We start from the raw sequence: 22,555 nt of genomic DNA, 5'->3' as shown, positions 1-22,555 counted from the left end.
TATAAATAGACAAATTTAACACTTATTTATGAAAACCCAATAAGCTTCAACCGACCGTTAAAGTAAGGAGGATTGTCCAAGTCTTGTAAGGAGCTCATGTTCTCATACCTGTGCGATGTGGAACATTCTCATCTATAGAAGTCCTTTATAATATATTGATCATGAAATGATTAAAGTTACTGATTTATATGTATACCATATGATTAAACATGTATTTTAGAAGAGCTTTTAAGAAATATCAAATTAGGTTGGACTGTTAAATTTGATAGGGAAGGATTAGCAAGAAAATATTAATGAGGTTGTGTTTGGTAAAGAGGAATATATATTTTAAATGATCAGTTAAGGACTCTCATGAAGATGACATGCCAGCATACTAGAAGAGACAAGATTAGAAATGAAGATATTTGAGACAAGGTAAGGATGACTTTTATCGTAGATAAGATGAAAGGAGCGAAACTGAAACAATTCAACCATGTGAAGAGAATAGGTGCAGATGTCCTAGTGATGATCTCTGTCACAATGTGAGGTTGATTACACATTTCCAGCTTATCGAGGACATGACCTTAGATAGAAAATTATGGAGGTTGTGAATTAGAGTGGTAGGTTAGTAGGTAGTTAAGCGTCGTCTTATTATCCTACAAGGTAGGTTTCTCCTTTCATTCCAATAGTATTAACATCATTTTCGTAGTTTTTGGTCCCTCGATTTTTGTTGCTACCTGTAGTTTATTGCACTTTGACTATCCTTTTGTTTTGTTGTGGTTTTTGTTCTTTTTCTCTATATGCTTTAGAATGCCTTCAATATTATTGTGTTATATTCATTACTTATTTTCTCCTTTTTAATTTGCTTTGATATGTGTTATTACCGAAGATTTTTTGGACATAATCTTTGTATTTTTGAAAAATAAAAGTACGATCTACATATATTCTACCCTCTCATATTCCATCCATAAGTTTACACTGAATATATTGTTGTTATTAGAATGTAAATATTTTGATTACTTGAGGAGTAAGAAAATATATTATATCTTTATTTAAAATACTTTACCCTTGTTTATTCATTAAATATTTACTTCATATAATTGAGGTATTTGTAGTTTTCAAAAACAATCACTACTAAGGACAAAATGAGAAAATACTATTAATTTTGTCTTGAATTTTTAAAGTAATATTATCTCTGTCTATCTTTACTTGTCTAGTATCACCTTTTGAATATAAAAACTCAGTGTTCTGAAAAATACCTAATAGTTAATGATAAAGGTTAAATTAGAAACTAAGTAATAAAGTATTTTTAATTTTGAAAAAATAGATAAATAAAATTAAATATCTACTTTTAATATAATCAACAAGAATAAATAATATGATACCACTATATATCCCGTTTGGCCATGCGATATAGTATCATAATATGGAATCATGAGATGAAATTGAAGTTTTGTTTGGACATGCGATATATAATTTTTGTGTTGTATATTTTCTCATAAACATAAAAATTTCATAAGTTGTAAAACTATTAAAATAGCCCCAATTGTTTATTCAATCTTATCAAATAAATAAAAATTTATAAAATCGCATAATAAATTATTACAAAGCTATTTGTTCTCCACTTAAGTAATTGTTTCATCTAACTTTAATTTGATAAAAAAAAATTGAGCATAAATTGTAGTGTACCAGTCTTTAATATAATCCTTCCACATAGTATAGACAATTTCCTCACGTTGAACTTGCATTTCTCGATCATGTGACCGAGAAAACGAACCAACATTGTTACTTTGAGCCATTTGTTGGTCAATATCATCCGCAACTATATTTTCATGCTCATAGACAGGGGCGGACCCACGTGGTATCGAGGGGGTTCATCGGCAAAAAATAACACGGTATATATAAGGTAAAATTTCTGTATTTTTGTAGATATATAAATTTTGAACCCCTTCAATAACAAAGAGAAATTGATGGCGCAGTGACAAGTACCCCTGAAATTAAGCTGTAAGTCACCGGTTCGATTCCCAGTTTAGTTTTTTTTTTTTTTTTACTTTAAAAAATGTGCTAAAAGTTTGGTTTTAAATCCAAAAGAATTCAAGGTTTCCATTTCTAAAGGCTTATTTACACGTTTATACTTTTATTTTTCGAACCCCCCGAACGAAAATTCTGGGTCCCATATTGCTCATAGACCATAAATATTTCATCACTTTAACAATCGGTTGGTGTGAGTTAAAGCCACTATATGTTGGTGAGAATAATAAATTTTATGTCGGTGAGAATAATAAATTTTTAAAAGTAATGATGTGATTATAAATTTTATTTACATATGAAATAAATGGTTAGTAGATATAAATGTGGGGTTGTTTTAACAAAATATAAACTCGTGGATCAATTTTTGTATTAAAATATCTCAAATCATGATATGAAATTACCATATAATTCCATATCATGGTTTTTGGAGAATATGAAATCACATCTCATGATATGAAATCATGAGATGAAATCAACGTAAAATCGCATGTTCAAACGCTGATTCCATCTCACGATACCATATTGTGATATAATATCGCATGGCCAAACGCCTACTTAGAAATCACAATATATAATTTGAGGGCAGAGACATCAATGATCAATCCGTATACGTTGATCCCAAGTTAATCTCAGCCGTAGATCTCCCTCTTGTAGTATCAAGTAGTGACCCGTCTCGTGAAACGGATCAAAAAAATGCTGTAACCGAAAAAAAGTTGAAAGAACTCTTATATTTCGTCTTCATCAGCTGAATTAAGTTCTCTCAGCCTGAATTTCATCGGAGCTCCGACCAGTTTCCGCCGCAGCTAAAGGTCAGCTTCCGTTTCTCTTCTCCCCGCCGGTGAAGTCAGTGTATGCTCAATTTTCGTTTAATTTCTTCAAAATTCATGCATTTTCTACACTAAGAACATGTAGGAATTGGAGTTGTTTTTTGGGGAAAATATTGACCTCATGAGTTTACTGAGTTGTTAGTACATATGTCTGTAAAATTTCAAAATTGAAATGCAGGTAGTGTAAAATTTAGGCTTTTTGTTTTCTACTGGATTAGGTGAATTGGTTATTGATTACATTGGCACATTTAGTGCCTAATTACTGCTAATTTTAAGTGAAATTACAAGCTCTTTCTTGTTAAAATGTTTACTTGGTTGGAATTGATTTGGACTAGAATGATTAGTTCATCTAATCACTCCTAATTGAGATATGAGTATACTGGGTTGCACAAAAAGTGGTCTTGGGTATTGAAATAACGAAAAGACGAATGCACTAGCTTGATATTTTGGTATTATTCCACATAGAATAGCTTTAGGATTTTCCAGTGAAGATTTAGTTACGAATAGAGTTTAACTTGTTTTATAAATTAAAAATAGCTTTTCCAATTTGCTTCATAAATCTGGGCTGAAGTGTTTGCTTTGAATACAGCAAGGACTACACCTCAAGCATAAGTTAGTTGGGGTTCAGTGTTTGATTTGAATACAACAAGGACTACACCTTAAGCCTAAGTAAGTTGGGGTTCGCTATATGATCCTTAATGTTTGCTTTGAGCGACTCAGTAATTTTTGGCTGCAGGATTATGTGCTGATTCTCTACCCTTGTGTTTCAATTTATTGATATTACTTTTCCATGCTGCAACAGGCTCAAGGAAAGCACTGTTTTATGCGTTTGCTGTGGCACATAAGAGACAATTCTCTAGCTTTGCCCTGTCCAATTTCACATTAAAATGGTATACATATGAAAATTTTAATTATGTATGGTTCTATTATGTTGCTTCATTCTTAATCATTCTTTGTTTTACTCTAGCGTGAATATTCAGATAGTGAAAATTCTTCAAAGCCTGAAGGTGTGAGTGGAATCATGCCTAAAGTTGAAGATCCATATTGCGAGTTTCCATCTGTATACACATATACAACGCCTATGGGGGTAAGGAAACAAAAATGCATTTAGCTGAGTTTTCAACTCCTTGGTAATATGGTTTTACTGTCAGGTGGTAGCATTAATATTCATCACCTATGTAATCATCTCATTTTGTGATGCTAATGCATTTGTAGGACAATATTGCAAGCTCATCAGGCAGCAATGTGAGGTCATCTCTTCTGACCATGGGTTTTAAGGCATCACTTGTTGATAAAGCAATTGAGGAAAAGGGTATGTAGTGAGCAGTAACTTCTGTTTTAATCTATTGCAAGATTGAGTTGGCAAATTAGTTTTCTACTGAATTTTGGAGAATTAGCACCAAGTGTACCACCTTAAAAAAGGAAAAAGAAAAAGAATACCAACTCATAGATTTTCTTCAAAAGTTTGGGTTGTTATTACAGTTGGATAATTTTTGAAGGGATATTTTCTTTTCAATCTAGGTGAAGACAACATGGACTTGTTACTGGAGACTCTTTTTGCAAATTCTGTAAGTAACTATTTATAATGTATGGTACTTCTTTGATTCTGCAAATTTCTTGCCTGAAAGAATGTGTTGATGCAAAGTGCTACTCCTCTTTGTCAAGTTAGCACCCTCAAGACCTTTTAACTTCTGACAACTTAAAACTTCTTATCACAACTTGGAAAAGAATGAACGATAACATAGTCTATTAAGAAGTTAGATAAATAAGCACACCCAAAAGGTAGCGGCTGCGGGTTTCCCTTGTCATCAAGAAAAAAAAGTTAGAAAAATAAAATTACTACTTCTTGGGTCCTCAGCGTCTAGTTAGGTAGCTATTAAGTGCCCCTCTACAAATGTTTGTTTGTGGTAAAGTGAGCAGTACTTTCGCAAAATGTCAGCAATACTTTCTGAGTTTTAGGTTATCTACAATGCAATTGTTTTGCAGATCATAAACAACAAAAATTAGGTATGTTGGTCTATCTCCCTAATCAAATGTGTATCTTTCCCTTTTAGTTTGCCCCAAAATGCTGCACAATCTTTAAAAGGTCAAGACATATATACACTTAGAAGGACCTACTGTTTGTCTTTTCAATGCAATTTTTCTCAGCTCTCTACTTTAGTTTTTCAAAAACAAAGAAGATAAAAATATTTCTGTTGTACCACATGTTCACCAAGCAAATAAATGGTTCACTTTTCAGTTTTTTCTCTTAAAAACACCACCCGGAGTCAATTTTAGCTTAGCTCCTGCTATTTTCTATAGTTTCTATATTTTAAGGTTCTTTGCTTTTGGTATTGAGTTATTTTATGCATCTGTACAATTTCTTTTCATGTTTTCATAGGACATCTTCTGCTTCACATAGTTGGATGATTTTCTTGAGTTTCTTCCATCTTCCTCTATTCAAGTTTCTTGTTCTGTTAGGTTTGACATTAGAAACAAAAGGTAGTAGATTCGACATATTCAATAAAAATAAAGTTTCACTTCACTAATTGTGCTAATCATGGATGCAGAATATTGTGACACTCAGTTCTTGATTTACCTCGGAATAACCAGAATTGATTGTGGTTTGTGTGTTTAACAGGATCCTCCTAGAGCAGAATCATCAGATTCTCTGGATAGCTTGTTTTGTGATGACGAGGACATAAACAGTTCTGCCAAGTATGATGGAGATGCACATATAAAAGAGGTAAAGGAATATGGTTCTGTGGTGTGAGTTATGTGCTTTCTATAAATGTTGGTTGATACTCACTGGTTGAAATGAATAGTAGTTTGTAGTAATTTACGACATATTCGTTGTGAGCTGCTATAATATTATTATGTGTAATGTTCCATATGGTTTCTTAAGGTAGTACATTTTATAGTGTTTTTGATACTGACCAACTCCTTTATCCTTGGCTCTCCAAACTTCATACTTCAGTCAATATAATCACTTTCTGGTTACTGCATTTGAAAATGTGTATTGCATATGCATCACTATATTGAATCGATACTGTTGAACATCCCCTGTTTATAGTTGTATGAAAAAAATTGCTGTCAGTAGCATATCATTGACAAATGCCTGATAAGCTGTCATTTCCACTATATGTTTGAACTAAAGTGTTGGGTAATTAGATTGAAGGAGTCATCTGAAAGTCTGCAACACTTGTAGTTATTATTTATAATAGAGAACTAAAACTATCTAGACTTATAAGGAAAGAAGAAAGGCCCACTTGGTTTGGCCACAACTTTCTAAAGAAGCATTAGTCTATAAGTGGCCCCTCAATATTGTGAATAAGAATACTGGTTAGTTCAAGTGGAAAAGGTTGAGGGACTTGTGACTTAGGTCACAGGTGCCATGCAAACTTAAGTGGAGAAGGGTAGAGGGACGGGCCTATTATTCCCGAATTTCGAAGGTTGTGGTTGATCATAAGGTTTAGCCCCAGATGGATTTCTCGGTCATAAAAAAGAACGTACATAAAAATACATGATAAATCAAGTCCCTGCAACATTTTTTTGTTGAGCTCTTCTGAGAGCAATGAAAGTCCTCTCTCCTTTCTGTAGCAGCAATTCTAAAAAAGAGCTGTTTCTCTCATTCTGTTGGATAAGCTTGGAATAACATTTTGCATAATATTACTGTGAAACATTATTTCTAGAATTGCAATGAATTCTTTCCGTAAGACTTTGATTTATACTGGTGTCAGACCATCACCTACTGATAAGTATATAGGCTAGTAAAAAAATTCTATCTTTATGCTTGTCCACCTTACAGTGATCTGATGTTGGTCTATGGGCAAATATGCTTCTGTACGTTGTCTTTTTAGTATCCCTCTTTTGTCATGGCGTATTTATTAGTTGATGAACCTTTCGATTTAAGCAATACGCTAGGTGTGTTTGATTTTTCCCTTCCCTTGTCCATTAGCTTTTGTAATAAAAATCTCACTACTCCATGCCATAAAAATCACTCCATCCCATATCTTGGTAGATTTTGCCATCTCAATACTTGGGAAGTATCTTAGTTTATTGAGATCTTTGCTTTGAAAGTGTCTAAGAAGTTGTTAAGTGGAATAATGCCTTCATGATTATCATCTGTTATGTTGTCTACATAAACAACCAATAATTTGTGTTTGTGATTATCCTTATCTTTTAAACATGGAGTAATCATCTTTACTCTGAAGCATGCCAAATTGTTGGACAACCATGCTAAAATGGCCCAACAGTACCCTTGCTTGGGACCATACAGAGATCGGCATAGTCGACACATTAACCCACACTCCACCTGAACTCAAATCCTGGAGGTTTCTCCATGTAGATCTCATCACCAAGTTCACCATGAAGAAAACTATTTTTGGTATCCAACTAATAGAAGGGCCAATGAAGCGTAGCTGCCTTGGAGATAAAGAGGCAAAACAGATGCAATCTTTGATACTTGATAGGTCATTTTAGTCATTTTTATAGATTGGAGGATGGGGGAAAAAGTTCCATATTCAACCAGAGATGGATAGAAGGGATATTCCAGCTTAAGGAAAAAAACACATTATTACAGTGGTGATTCATGCCAGTGAAGAAGCAATAAAAGAAAAGTCTGTTTCCTTATTCAAAACCATTTCTTTGAATGAAGTTAGAAGGAAGCTCTAAAAGTATGGTCTATTAGTAGTTTGTCTTGCTCAGTGTGGTGCATAACACAAAAAGCCTTATGGTACAAAAATGGGCTGTTCACTATAGATAAATTGGTCATTGCTGAAGAATATCATTGTTCCAATATCAATGTGTACCCCTACTTTTCACACTGATGGGTATTGCTATTTCATACTAGATGTGGAAAAAATTGTGGACTTCAGACTTGTGCATATCACTTTTTACTCTGTATGCTACTTATATATAGGAATAAAGCCACACAATGGAAACTGCGGATTACATGCTTGAGGCTCTTAGCCTATTTTTTGTGATTATATTAGAATTAAGAAGGATAACGAGGAATTCCGCTTGGGCTGTCTCCACCTTTTTCTGTTGCAGGAGCCTGATCCCTGTATTGGAGTTTGTGATGACAAGAGAGTTTCTTTGTTGGCGATGAGTTTCTCTTTGGACGAAGTTGAATTTGCAATTAGTAAACTTGGTATGTGAAATAGCTGTAGTTTTTTGTATTTTTAAAAATGCTCTTGGATTGTCTTGTAGTATTATGGTTCTCATATCTTCTTTTTTAGGAAAAGTAAGCAAGTATTAAATTAATTATTTTTTTTAAACTGGTAACTTTTAGCATTAAATTAAATTATAAACAAAGCAGCCTGGCACTAAGCAGAATCCTCCTAACTGTGCTTCATAGATGACAGTGAAGTCTGAGCATGAGTCATTCTGCTTGTATTTGTCAATGTTCTAGTCACAGAGAAATGTTGTTTACTGTACTAGTTTTCCTAGATTTTGGAACATTGGTCTATCCAGCTCTCCAGGCGATGCAACCATGAAACAGAAAAAAGAGAAAATGGTAGCGGAAAATCCCGAAAGGTTTCTAAATATGCAATTTAGTCCTTGAAGTATGATTTTCTTTTTAGTCCTTGCATTTCTATTATGCTTATCGTATTTTTTAAAGTAATTTTATTTGCATTTTCTGGCAGGTCACGTATGAATTGTGTTACTTCTAGGAAGCAAAACTTGAAAGTGCGAAGAACTCAACAATCTTAACGTTTTCAATAAATTTCTTGTTCTTTCCTCTTAATTCTCTCAAGGGGAGTCCTGCATCTCTCCTTCTATTGCCCTTTCACCCTCCAAGTCCAAACCCATATTAGCCCTCACTGCTCTGAGACGTCTCCTCTCAATTATCATATTACTTCCCAGTCTACTCCTACTTGCTCTCTCCCTTCCCTGGCCACATCGCCACTGAATTTCTGTCTTCTGAGAGAGTTAGCAGCACTTTTATCTCTCCTTCTTTACCTTTGCTCCCTAGTGTCTCCCTGTCCTCAGCCTGTTGCAGCTTCTCTTCACTCTACTCTACTACCCACCACTCTTGCTCCTTGCAGCCAGTTGCTTCCTCAAACTGATGTCCCAGCTGTTTGACCATTAGTCAGTCCAGGAAAAGTTAAAGTATTAAGTAATCTGTCATTTTCCCATCTCTGAAGTTGTGCTATACAGTCAACCCATCATCTTTGATGTTTTTATGCGTCCATTGTGTAAAAGTTTCATGTGACATTTAGCAGAACCAAATTCAGTTATTTTGTTACTCATGTGGCCTAGAAAACCTTGTTCTTTTCTAATCCCGTCTTTAGAGCCTGTAGAAAATTGTAGACTTAAGTGTCAATGATATGCAAGGAGAGAAGTCCAGAAAATTCTTTGGTCTTTCTCCCTGCTCCTTGTTTCTGTTTTTCTCTCTGTTACCTGTGAAGGAATTTGGAACACAACATTGAGAAATATTGCAGTATATGTCTGATGGTCCTAGTAAAGCTTCTGAATGTAGGAAGGAGAAATTTCAATGGACTAATATTACCTATCTTGACATAATTTTTTCTAAATTGTAGATCATTGATGTTTTTAGTAGCTGATCGAATCATGAAAAGCTAAAATAAGAGCAAATGACACTAGGTTTTTAAAAAATGCATTGTAGAACCTAACAAATGGTTGTACTCTTTTAGATCCCTCTACTTGTATTTCTTCTAATTATTGGATTTCACAGTACTGGAGCTTTCATATTCATCCATAGCATAACGTGACATACATGTTGCTTTAACAAGTGCAAACCCAGAGTGCTCCACCATTCTCTCTCTTTCTCTGTGCACACCCACCAATCCAGCTGCCTATTGCCAACTCCTGCTGGGCCCTACCTGAAAGCAACATTCTAGCTTCCATCACTTATGTATTATCCTGAATCTCTGACCTTCCCAGGCACCCATCATTTATCCATCCCTCAGGTGCCATCAACATCTCCTAAGCTGCAGTTATTATATGCCCCTCTTCCTCCAGCCCGTTACAGGATGCCTTAGCCTTTTCTTTTCTCTTCTCACCGCAGTGAGAAATTAATAAAATTTTCTGATAACGGAATTAATGAAATCCATATGCTGTCCCCATCATATGTAGTTTCCTATTTACTCCAAAGTGCCAAGAGCCCTAAGCATTTGTTCCTCAAAATGTACACGCCAGTAGCTTTGCCTTCAAACCTTTGAATCCTTCCCTTCCACAATGTCAAGCATATACAAACACCTTTTCGCCATTCTGTTTTACTCCAAAGTGCCAAGAGCCCTAAGCATTTGTTCCTCAAAATGTACACGCCAGTAGCTTTGCCTTCACACCTTTGAATCCTTCCCTTCCACAATGTCAAGCATATACAAACACCTTTTCGCCATTCTGTTTTACTCTCCTGAGCATTTTTCGGTTTTGAGGTCTGAGCTAAAATTGGAACAAGTCAGAGAAGTTTGGTGGACAGTTAGCGGTCATTGTGTCCATAATGAAGGATAAAATATCTCAATAAGATCATATCACAATCCTTAGAGACTAATAACTCCAACGTGAAGGGTGGAAGTTAGAATCATAAAGCAGATAATTTAGCATTAGCTGGTGCGGCAGACCTTATGCTGAACCCAACTAGTTTTGGATTAAGGCATAATAGTAGTAGTTGTTATTGTGTTTCTCTATGTCCAAATTGCCTCGTTATAGTAAAATCATATTTTTGTATAACATAAATATACATGCGATAATTCATAGTTTGCCACTGAAGATTCTTTTCTTTCCTTAGATTTATTCTCAATTTCTTTTTGCTTTAAATGGACAATCATCTAAACTAAATACTCCTCATGCTGTATACAGGTGAAGCTGCTCCTGTCCACGAACTAGTGGATGTAATCTTTGCAGCTCGAATCGCTGGGAATTACAAAAAAGATGATGACGATGATGTTTCTGTTGTTGAGATGAAAGAAAGGAACAAGGTTAGTGATTTATGTGAACTCTTTTTTGAGTCTTTGATTGGAAAAAAAACTATGAAACATATGAAGAGTTAGAAAGCGGACAAGCTACCCTTTCAAGAATATGCAGAAGTTACATTAACTGATATTTCGGCGTGTTTGAAGAGAAAGGAATTGCATATGTTTTGATGTGATATCAACTCCTCCCCCACACTTAGGGCTACATGTCTTTGGCAATATTTAGCCCATATATATTGCCTATTAACTTGTTGGATTTTGTCAGCTCATTTGCTTTAGCTTAGCCTTTTTTTGGTATCAAAACTGACTCTTTTCCCCACTTTTGTACTTCTTGCATCTTCTTTTATGCCTATGTAGAACTTCTTACTTCAAAGAAAAAAGAAGAGAAAGAAGGTTACATTGACTGAATAGATCACCCAATTAAGTTGGATGTCGTCCCTATACCTTGGAGGGATGGACCAGCACCTGGTGCCTTAACTTCGACTGAGCTAACCAACCTTAGCATGAATTGATAAACAAAGCTCATGCATGACTTTAAAAACGTAAAGCTTTTCATAAAACACTTTCTTTTCATAAACTTGTAAAACTATAAATACAAAATAGCTATTCATACATGTCATATAAGACCTCAATAGAATGTCAAAAGACATAACATGACTCGTTGTGCCTATGAAGCCTCTATGAGAATATGAATAGAGAAATGCTGGTGACAAGGCCCCGGATATAGCCAAAAGAATATAAATCTTTATATTATCAAAAGAATGTCCCGAACATAGAATGGGGCTCATCAAAAGACGGGAGGATGATGGAGGTGCCTAGCGAGAGCCCATGCCATTCAAAGTATCAGCACTCGCATCCACAAAAGAGATGCATAACCCCCGCGAAGGGACGTGAGTACACAACAACAAGTGGTTGACTGTATCATCAACTCTTTCACATAAAATGGGACAAGACAGTTAAGGAAAAACATTAAGAGGTAATATGCAATTCAAACAATATCATTTCATTTCAACATTCGAGTGTTTGAACTTGAAACAGACTTAACTTTTACTGGGAGTTCCATTAGTCACTGACATATTCATTGAACCACTATGTGTACGACATGGAGTCCAATCTCAGTCATTGGCTAAGCCATCTCACCTCAATGCTGTGTGGTTTGACATTTATTTGCTAGCATTTCATTAATCCCAACCACGGGAGACTATCTAGTTGCCCAAACCAATGGCTACGACCATAGTCCTACATTGGCACCATGTAGCTTCGGGTTTTTGACCTTTTGCAAATACCTTCTCATTTATTCCAAGGAGACTCCAGAAACATTTCATTTTATTTGGTGCCTTTGGCCCTTTTGCATTAAACAATAAGCTTAGGCTCATTAGCCATATATCTTTCCTGTACCATCTCATAATTGTTTACCTTTAACATTTGAAAAACCATAAGATCATTTGAAAAAACTTGAATATCATAATCATTCTCATTTAAACCTCGACGCAGTCATGGTCATGTGAAGCATCACATTTGAAACCTTAACATATGAGGAAAACATGGATAGTGCATAATTACTTGTCAACCACAATTATACACTTAACAATTTAGAAGGCAATAGTCATATAGCTACGGTTAGAAGACATGTAGTTTTGTAGAACGATTCTATGGGAGGGTTCATCTCAACATACCTCGAGTGTCCTGAAGCCAGCATAGCTCCTTACACTCCAATTGACTTAAACAAACATTAATCACCTAATTTCATCATTTATCTCTATCCATTCAGTTACCATTATCAAAAAAAAAAACTTTATCTCTACCTATTACTATCTACCACAAATCCTAGTTCATAAGCCCCATTCAAGAACTTGGATGTCTTCTTATCTAAATGGTGATCCTCAACCAATTACACCTTGCAAATATCTATCTCATACTTGACTTTGAACATGGGGTAAATATTTTACCTTTTGGGTTCAATATCCTAGCTTGGGATCCTTGTAGATATTCTTGAAATCCCCCCCCCCCCCCCCATGCGCGCAGGGGTTCTCGACAAGCATGTGTGTTAACCCCACGTGTCACACACCCTGCCGCGTACTTCCCTCGCCTGTGTGTGGCGCTACCTGGGACACTTCAAGCTGGAACTTGGGTCCTCTTCTTTCCTTCACGTTTGGCTTTTCGCACTTGTGCACTAATACTTCAACACGCATCTTGGTTTGTTCAATCACTCTCATGACCTTGTTACACTCGTGTGGGTCCCATTTTTTCCAGACTTTCTCTGCAGTGAAATTTTAAGCCTGAATTAGCTTAAATCAAAAGTAAAAATTTACGGGGCTTAGACTGTAGATCTATAAAGAGATGTATTGAATTAATCATGTAGCTCACAATATGGAAAAAAAGGTTCTTTGAATCAACTGTCTTTAGAATTCATTATAGAAGGCTTTTTGTCATGTACCATAAGTGAATATCACACTTGCAAAGATTAAACTGCTTCATGTAACTGTTTCGTTGTCCTTCCTGACTTGAGTGTAATTTAAGAGTGGATTTTTTCTATAACTAACCTGCTCCATATTATATGAGCCCAAATATCTTAGTTCCTGGTTAGAATACCATTAATTAAGAGTTTATGTGCTTTGATTAATACCGACTTTGTTGTCTAGGAATGCACAACTGAGTCTCTGTTTGGAACCATGGAGAAGACATTGAAATTGCTTGAAATGGGTTTCTCTGAGAATGAAGTTTCCACAGTTATTGAGAAGTTTGGTGAGCAAATTATGTTCTTTTTTTTTTTTTTTTGAAATTGGTAACTTTTTATATTCCTCAGCATTAAGGGCTTTGCTGGCCACCTCCAAAAAAAAAAAACTGTTACAACAAAAGGAAAAGACTAAAAAGAAATACTTACAGAGATCCTATGAAGTCCACTAATTGGATCTCCTCTTCTATATCCTGTTCTTTACACCAAAAACCTAAAGTAGTAATTACTTTCCATTTGATCTTCTGTATTGTACACTCCTTTCCTTCAAAAATTCTCTGATTCCTTTCTTTCCATATAATCCACCATATACATGCTGGAACTGTTCTCCACCATCTTTTCTGACTTTTGCTGCCTCCCCTTTTGATCCAGCAGCTACGAAGGTCAGAGGTGTGTTCAGGCATAGTCCAATATTCATTGGCTATGCTTGTAAACAGAGCCCACACCTGAGCAGTTACCTTACAGTGCATGAATAAGTGTTTGTTAGTCTCCAGAGCTTCTTTACAAAGGAGGCATCTGGATACTATGTTGATGCCCCTCTTCTGCATTGCCTCATGAGTCAAACATTTTTTCCTAGCAACCAACCAAGTGAAACACTTCACCTTGGCAGGAGCCACACTTTTCCATATTGTGTTCCAAGGTCCAATGGATCTTCCTGCACATCTTTTAAGTCCCCAGTTGTATAATCTATTCACTGAAAATACCCCATCTTTGTGATGTCCCCATGCTAATCTGTCTGGCTCTAGAGTAGTACCTGGGAATCCACCAATCAAGCCCAAACACTCCACCATTCCATCAATCTCCCAGTCATTTAGCAGTCTTCTAAATATTATATTCCAACCTTGTGGTGACCACATCTCCTCTATCTTGCTGTTGGTATTTGTGCATATTGAGAAAAGAATAGGGAACAAGTCCCTCAAAATCCCATTTCCACACCAATCATCTAGCCAGAACTTTGTTTTGTCTCCTCTACCCACCACAATTTTTGAGTTGTTGTTTAGACTCTCCCAAAGGTTTCTGATGGTCCTCCACACCCCAACTCCATAAGTTTCATTAACTTCACTAGTGCACCACAAATCCTCTTGCCCATATTTGTGGTTTATTATCTCTTTCCATAGAGCCTGCTCCTCCTGATTATATCTCCACAACCATTTTGAGAGGAGGCTCATGTTATGAACTTTTAAATTTCTCACTCCCAGCCCCCCATTTTCCTTGCTTTGTTGTACTACAGGCCATTTCACCAGGTTGAACCCCTTTTCTATCTTGTTCCCTTGCCATAAGAAGTTCCTTCTGAGTGCATCTAAAACCTTCACTATGCTACTAGGAATAGGAAAAAGGGACATCACATAAGTGGGTAAAGAATCCAGAACTGAGTTAATTAATGTAACTCTACCTCCCAGAGATAGGTATTGAGATTTCCATATAGCCAATTTCTTCTCTGTTTTCTCAATAATGCCATCCCAAATTTTTCCTGCTTTGTGCTCAGAACCCAAAGGCATCCCAAGGTAAACTGTTGGGAGCTTCTCTATCTTGCACTTCAAGATGCTTGCAAGATCCTCAATCTGTTGCACTTCCTTAATTGGAAAAATGCTACTCTTTCTCCAGTTTACTTTCAATCCTGAGCAAGCCTCAAAGACCACCAGGATCACTCTTAAGTAGCAAATTTGTTCCTGCTCAGCTTCACAGAATACCAATGTGTCATCTGCATACAAAAGATGTGTTAGTTCAATTGTATCGTTTACCCTGTTCTTTATGGAAAAGCCCCTTATCCAGTTATTCTGAGAAGCAACTCTCATCAATCTGTCCAAACCTTCCATGGCTAAGATAAATAGAAAAGGGGATAGTGGGTCCCCTTGTCTCAGGCCTCTTTCTGCTGGAAAAAACCCAACTGGTTCTCCATTTACAAGTATGGAGAACCGCGTGGTTTTAATGCAGAAATTCATCCAGCTTAACCATCTCCACCCAAACCCCATCTGCCTTAGGACATTGATTAGAAACTCCCAGTTCAAATGGTCATATGCCTTCTCAATGTCTAGCTTGCACATCAGTCCAGGGATTCCACCTCTAATTCTAGAATCAATGCACTCACTAGCTAGAAGTGCAGCATCTATGATTTGCCTTCCTTTGATAAAGGCCATTTGATGCTTGTTTATTAGCTTACTGATCACCTTTTTTAACCTTTCTGCCAGCACCTTAGCTATGATCTTGTATACCCCTGTGATCAAGCTGATAGGTCTAAAATCCTTTAGCTCATTTGCCCCCACCTTCTTTGGAATTAAAGCTACAAAAGTGGCATTAAAACTCTTTTCAAACTTTTGATGAGCATGAAATTTGTGGAAGGTTTGCATCACATCGTCTTTGATAGTTTCCCAAAAAACACTGAAGAAAGCCATTGTATAGCCATCTGGTCCAGGTGCTTTATCAACAGCACACTGTTTTATTCCTTCCAAAACTTCTTCCTCCTCAAAGCCTCTAGACAACAAAATTTGTTCTTCTTCTGTGATTGTTTGAACATCTAAGATGTTCAAAGATGGTCTCCAACTTTCTGTCTCCTTGTACAAAATCTGATAAAAATCCACAATTTCATTTCTGATTGCAACAGGATCTGAAGACTCTTCTCCATTAATCACTAAGGATTCTATAGTATTGTTTCTTTTGTGGGATGTCGCCATTCTGTGGAAGAACTTGGTGTTCTTATCTCCATTCTTTATCCACTGAATTCTGGATCTTTGTCTCCAATGGATTTCCTCATTTCTAGCTACTTCCTCATACTCCATTGCTATATGAGCTTTCAAAAGTTGCTCATCATCTGTTAATGTTCTGTGCACTTGAATGTTTTCCCACCTGCCAATTTGTTCCAGTAGGTGTTCTTTTCTGACCCTCCAGTTGCCTCTATTTTCTTTGCTCCATTCTTTGAGCTTCTTTTTTAAGAAGCTCAATTTTGAGGCTAGTATAAAGTCAGGACTGCCGGTCACATTAAAGGAACCCCACCACTCCTTAACTTTGTCTCGAAAGCCCTCCACATTTAACCACCACTTCTCAAACTTGAAATATGATTTTTTGAAAACCTCATCCCCACAGATCAGTACTATTGGATTATGATCAGACCCCAAACTAGGTAAAGTACTTTGTCTAATTTGGGTGAACATTTCATCCCAAGGAAAAGAGTACAGGAATCTGTCGATTCTTGAAGCATTTTTCTGATTTTCCCCTCCTCTCCATGTGTAGGGTCCCCCAAATAAAGGGGGATCCACAAGTTCCAATTCATTGATGCAACTGGAGAAATCAGACATAGCCTCGGAAATTCTGCTACAATTGGTCTTTTCAGATGGAAACCTTGTGGTGTTGAAATCCCCACATACCACCCATGGCCCTTCACAGAAGCTCCTCATTGCACCCAACTCCTCCCACAGTTCCTTTCTCTCCCTCCCATCGCATGATGCATATACTTTGCTAGTGTCTATTACTCCAGTAACTGCTTGCATATTGAAATCACAATAGTGTTACTGCAGCCTTTCTGATTTGGTAAAATATGCCATTAGCGTCTTCAAGTTCTCTTTTTCAGTCAAGTTTTTTTTTAATTGGATGCTTCATTTAGCTTTTATCTTCTGCCTTTTAGGTTCTGAAGTTCCTCTCGAAGAGCTTGCAAATTTGATTATAGATCCTAGTAGTAGTAGAAGAATGGACAAGGTAATTAATTATGTCTCCTTTTTTGTTTTCGTATGTCATAAAACTCACAATTTTAGTAAATCCTTATGTGTTGATTAGATAGCTTGCTTCAATTAGTTCCTACCAAAAATAAGACAATAACATTGTGAGAAATAAAGGAGAAAAATATTACTGAATTGTTGTTGTGTCTACATTATTACATGAGATCCTATTTATAGACACTAGAATACAATCCTTTACCAAGTAGGATACTATTTACTATTCCTATTCCTATTTGTATTCCTATTCCTATTCTAAATAGGATTATATAAACCTATTCCTATTCTAATAGGATTGTGTAAACCTATTCCTATTCTAATAGGATTGTATAAACCTATTCATATTCTAACACTCCCCCTCAAGCTAGTGCATACAATTCATGTACCTAGCTTGTTACCAATGTAATTAATACGAGGACTGATGAGAGGCTTGGTGAGATATTTGCAAGTTGATCAGTCGACTTCACAAAATTGACAGTCAATCTCAATGTGCTTGTCTTCTCATTAAATACTTGATTTTGATGCATAATGTCAGTCAATCTCAATGAGCTTAATCTTCTCATGAAATATTGAATTTGATGCATAATGCCGATAAAACACAGAGTGATAAAATTACAGTGTTGAACTTTCCAAACCAAACTTGCAAAGACTGTTTCAGACCATAGAGTGACTCACATAATCGACATACAAATCATCGAAAAACTGGCCGGAACATGCTCATATGTCGGAGTATTAGATTTGATGGCTAAAAGTGGTCACAATCTAAGAAATAAAATTATATGGGTAGGGTCGGAATGATGTCACGACCCAACTAGAAAAGAGAAATTATATAGGATAGTTCGAATTGATGGAACGACCCCATTGAAAAAGAGAAATAATATGGGTAGGGTCTGAATGATGGCACAACCCTACTGAAAAAGAAAAATTATATGGGTAGGGTTGGGATGATGGCACAACCCTACGCAAATCAGATTTGAGGAGTCACCAGAAAGACGAATGGAACTATGCAAATCAAATTTGAGGAGTCACTGAAAAGACACATGGTGGTGCTATGCAACTCAGATATGAGAAAATAGTTCGGAAAAAATCCACGGTACTACACAAATAAAATATGAAAAGTAGTCCAGAAAAATGCACGGTGTTACACAAATCAGATACGCAAAAAAAGATAGTCATCGGAAGGATGGCACGGTGCTACACAAATTATATATGAAAAAGTAGTCACTGGAATGATGGCACAGTGCTACACAAACCAGATATGAAAAAGTAGTCACTGGAAAGATCGCACGGTACTACACAAATTAAATATGAAAAAGTAGTCACCGGAATGATGGCACGGTGCTACACAAATTAATTATACAAATTAATTATGAAAAAGTAGTCACCAGAATAATGGCACGGTGCTACACATATTAGATATAAGAAAGTAGTCATCGGAATGATGGCACGGTGCTACACAAATTAGATATGAGAAAATAGTCACATGAAAGATACATGGTGACCCAACTTTTGCTAACATAATCATTGGCCAGACGGGCAACATATATGGGTGCCACCCACCGGCAGCGAAAGCTCTGTGATTTTCTACCAAGATCATTGAGGCTCTGATACCATGTGAGAAATAAAGGAGAGAAATATCATTGAATTGTTGTTGTGTCTACATCATTACATGAGATCCTATTTATGGACACTAGAATACAATCCTTTACCAAGTAGGATACTATTTACTATTCCTATTCTAAATAGGATTGTGTAAACCTATTTCTATTCTAATAAGATTGTATAAACCTATTCATATTCTAACAAACATATCAAAGAGGTTTCAAGCAATTGTGACAACCACTCACACCTTTGCCTGAGAAACTCTATGGTGGTGTGCTTGCAGCTGTAGTTCAAAATCAACTATTAGCAAGAGAATTTTGGGGATGATTCTTCTTTGATTATTTGCATGAAGCATTGTTTTAGAATTCATACATGGACTACAGTTTTGCTCATCATCTATTGACATGCTCTGCTCTATGCAATTCTGATGCTTAAAGTTGTGTAGAAACTAGAGTATGACTAGATTAATTTAGATAAACTATTGTATTTTTTTCAAATGACTTGCTGATGTTTTGATACTTTTTGTTTATCTGAGATCTCATTTTCCTTATGGTATGCTGTTTGAGAATCCCGTTTTTAATTTATTTTGTTTTATTCATCTGCTTGCATTGCAGCATCTCTTAAACTCTCTTGGCAGGAATGGTTCAATTGTTTTTCATCCGGTAGCTGTTAAGAAAGAGGAATATAGTCTGGATACCTCTGAATCTAGAGAACTTGACCTACTGGAAAAGCTTAAAGGGAAACGGCCAAAGGAGAACTACATTGATGAGATAGACACTAAGAGACCGAAATCAGAGTATGATGAAGCCTTTAACAATTCCCTTGGCCCTGCGTGGCAAGAAATATTAGGCCTCAATACCACCAGGCCTTATAAAGTCCATCGAAGAGCGATTCACCAAAGATCAAGAGTTCTGGATTGCCAAGAAACACAGAAATTATCTATGCCGAATTCATGTAGGAGCCTTGATAAGATGGTGGCTAAAGCTCCCTATTTCTTTTATGGGAATGTAATGAACTTATCTCATGACTCTTGGGTAAGAATATCACAGTTTTTGTATGCCATTGAGCCAGAATTTGTTCATACTCAACTTTTCTCAGCTCTGAGTCGTAAAGAAGGTTATGTACATAATCTTCCTACTGAAAATCGATTTCACATTGTTCCGAAACCACCAATGACAATTCAAGAAGCAGTTCCCAGTAGTAAAAAATGGTGGCCATCATGGGATACAAGGAAACATTTGAACGGCATCAATTCTGAGACATCTGTTATATCTCAGCTATGTGATAGGCTTGAAAAAACAGTTAGTGATTCCCAGGGGTTTCCTTCAGTTGACAGACAGAGAGATATCCTCAACCAGTCCCAGATATTTAATCTAGTCTGGGTAGGCCGCTACAAATTGGCAGCTGTAGGGCCAGAACAAATAGAACGTATTCTTGGCTACCCAGAAAATCACACTCGAATTGCTGCATTTAGCTTGATGGAAAGACTTCTATCACTGAAACATTGCTTCCAGATAGATACATTGGCTTATTGTCTCTCTGGATTGAAGCATCTGTACCCTGGAGGGTTGACTGTGTTGTCAATATATAGCGGAATTGGTGGAGCAGAAGTTGCGTTGCATCGCCTTGGTATTCGCTTAAAAGCTGTTGTTTCAATAGAGGCTTCTGAGAAAAACCGGAGAATTCTCAAGCAATGGTGGAGTAGTTCAGGACAAACAGGAGAACTCGTGCAGATGGAAGACATCCACAAGTTGGCCAGTAACAAGGTAGAGGTCTTGATTAAGAACTTTGGTTGTTTTGATTTCATCATATGCCAGAACCCATGTACATACTCTTCTAAAGGTAATTTAGCTGCAGATATCGATAGTCATGCAAGTTTAGATTTCATGTTGTTTCATGAGTTTGTTCGTGTCCTGCAACGTGTAAGAAGTACAATGGGGCAGAATTAGCGAGTTCCTTAGCTTTAATGCGTAGGCACTTAGTGAACTGAGCTTAATGTTATGTTGTCCTGGATTATGACTTCTACAGTTCTACTTTGTAATATATGAAGCTTAAATTGTGAATGGTGCCCATTACATTATTTTGAGCGGAGGGTCTTTTGGAAACAACTTCTCTACCCCACAGAAGTAGGGGGTAAGGTTTGCGTACATTCTATCCTCAGACCCCACTTGTGGGACTACACTGGTATGCTGTTGTTGACTTAGATCAAAGGTAATTCCTCAGAAGTGTCATTAATATTCTGGTTTTGAGGGGATATCTTTTATAGTTATTACTTCGTTGATGTACAAAAAGCAGTTTGAGTTTGTTTCAGTTTATTGCTTATTTTTGAAAGTAATGCAGATTTGGTTAAAAAGAATTGTTTGTCTGTGAACACTTCTGTGGTGAAAAACATCCTTTGTATTCTCAGATAAAACCTTTTCTCTTTTTTTTTTCTTTTTCTTTTTAAACTCTATGCAAAAACTATTAAGTTTTACCACCATTTGGATTTTGAAGGAAAGAAGTGAGATATATTGATGTAGGAGAAATGCAAAATGGGGTCTTTGATTATGTATTGTGTAGTTCTTTTTCTCCCATATATAAAGAGGAGTCTGAAGCCAGAAGGACAACAAAATTGAGTTAAAATTTCAAAAGGGCAACAAAAAATAAGGTTGAAACCAAAAGAGCAACATTTGCATGGGAGGGCGACGCCATTAGTTTTGTGGAGGAAGGCGCAAGTTCCCATGTGTTGGGACATAGTATTTGTAAGACGCAAGTCTGCCTGCACCTTTCTCATGATGCAATATATTTTACGAAATCAAATTAGATTAGGTGTTTACTTGACAATTGACATGATTTGATTACCTTAAAAATGATATAAAAAAACTTCTAGAACCAATAAAAAGATAAAGAATTTTAATCTCTTTCGTGAACTTTATATCCCCGTAACACTCACACTATTCACTTTATGTATTCATTATATTAAAAATAATGTTTTATTTTCACTCATTCATTTTAACATTTGAAAAGAAAAATATATTTTCATGGTTACTCTTAACATTAGTTATTAATTTTTTAAAATATTAATAATAGTTAGTATAATAATAAAATATACAATTCATTTTTTTAAAGTTAATTATGAATACGTAAAAATAGGGGTGTGCACTATTTGAATTAAATCGAAAAATCAAACCAAATTGAACCGAATACTAATTTGGATTGGTTTTTTGATTTTGGGTTAATAATTTACTTTGTTTAATTTTTTTTATTTAATTTTGAATTTAGAAAAATAAAAACCCAAAACCCGAAAAAAACGAATTATATATATATATATCGAGAGTACTCATCATGATGCAAGAAATATATCAAAAGTATTTGAAAATTCAAATTACTTGGACTTGTAAAAACCAAACTAACAAAATTATAGGCTATGTAGTTTTCCATTATTATACTTTTACAAATAATAGAAAGGTCCCAAAATAAGTTAATGGTCTTGTTCATTTATAGGTGCAGGCATATCTGCGTCGCCTTCCTCCACAAACTTTATTTTAAGACTCTAGTTTCTTCTTCACCATGGTAGTGGGTGAAAAAAAGTAGTACTAATTACCTCCATTAAAGGGGGAGGTAATTTTATTTTTAAGAAGTAAATAAATAAATAAATAGAAAAAAATATATAAATTATTTGATTATAACATAAATATAATAAACTTTTTACATGTTTATTGCTTCTCACTCTCTCAAAGAGAGTGAAATACATTCTATGTGCCAACTTAGCCCTTG

At 35.9% G+C, this 22,555-nt stretch overlaps 1 protein-coding gene across 2 annotated transcripts; it reads left to right on the top strand.

Annotated features, from left to right (window-relative positions):
• The first annotated feature begins 2,727 nt into the window (after positions 1 to 2,727).
• Positions 2,728 to 20,862, top strand: LOC125830851 (probable inactive DNA (cytosine-5)-methyltransferase DRM3). 2 transcript variants are annotated; one of them, XM_049510029.1, is made up of 11 exons: positions 2,728 to 2,819; positions 3,640 to 3,727; positions 3,805 to 3,924; positions 4,053 to 4,149; positions 4,359 to 4,405; positions 5,458 to 5,562; positions 7,869 to 7,968; positions 10,644 to 10,762; positions 13,399 to 13,501; positions 17,110 to 17,180; positions 19,414 to 20,862. In XM_049510029.1, the coding sequence occupies exons 2-11, from the start codon at positions 3,725 to 3,727 to the stop codon at positions 20,746 to 20,748; spliced, it is 2,100 nt and encodes a 699-aa protein (XP_049365986.1). In that variant the 5' UTR covers positions 2,728 to 2,819; positions 3,640 to 3,724; the 3' UTR covers positions 20,749 to 20,862. The 2 variants fall into 2 exon arrangements, with proteins under 2 accessions (XP_049365986.1, XP_049365987.1); XM_049510030.1 differs by lacking the exon at positions 2,728 to 2,819 and adding an exon at positions 3,419 to 3,506.
• The last annotated feature ends 1,693 nt before the right edge of the window (positions 20,863 to 22,555 follow it).

Source organism: Solanum verrucosum, unplaced genomic scaffold, assembly GCF_900185275.1.
Source record: "Solanum verrucosum unplaced genomic scaffold, falcon-dt-bn FXZP01000049.1, whole genome shotgun sequence".
NCBI lineage: Eukaryota > Viridiplantae > Streptophyta > Magnoliopsida > Solanales > Solanaceae > Solanum > Solanum verrucosum.
Note: the sequence above shows the minus strand (reverse complement) of the source record. Positions and strands in the feature narration are given on the sequence as shown.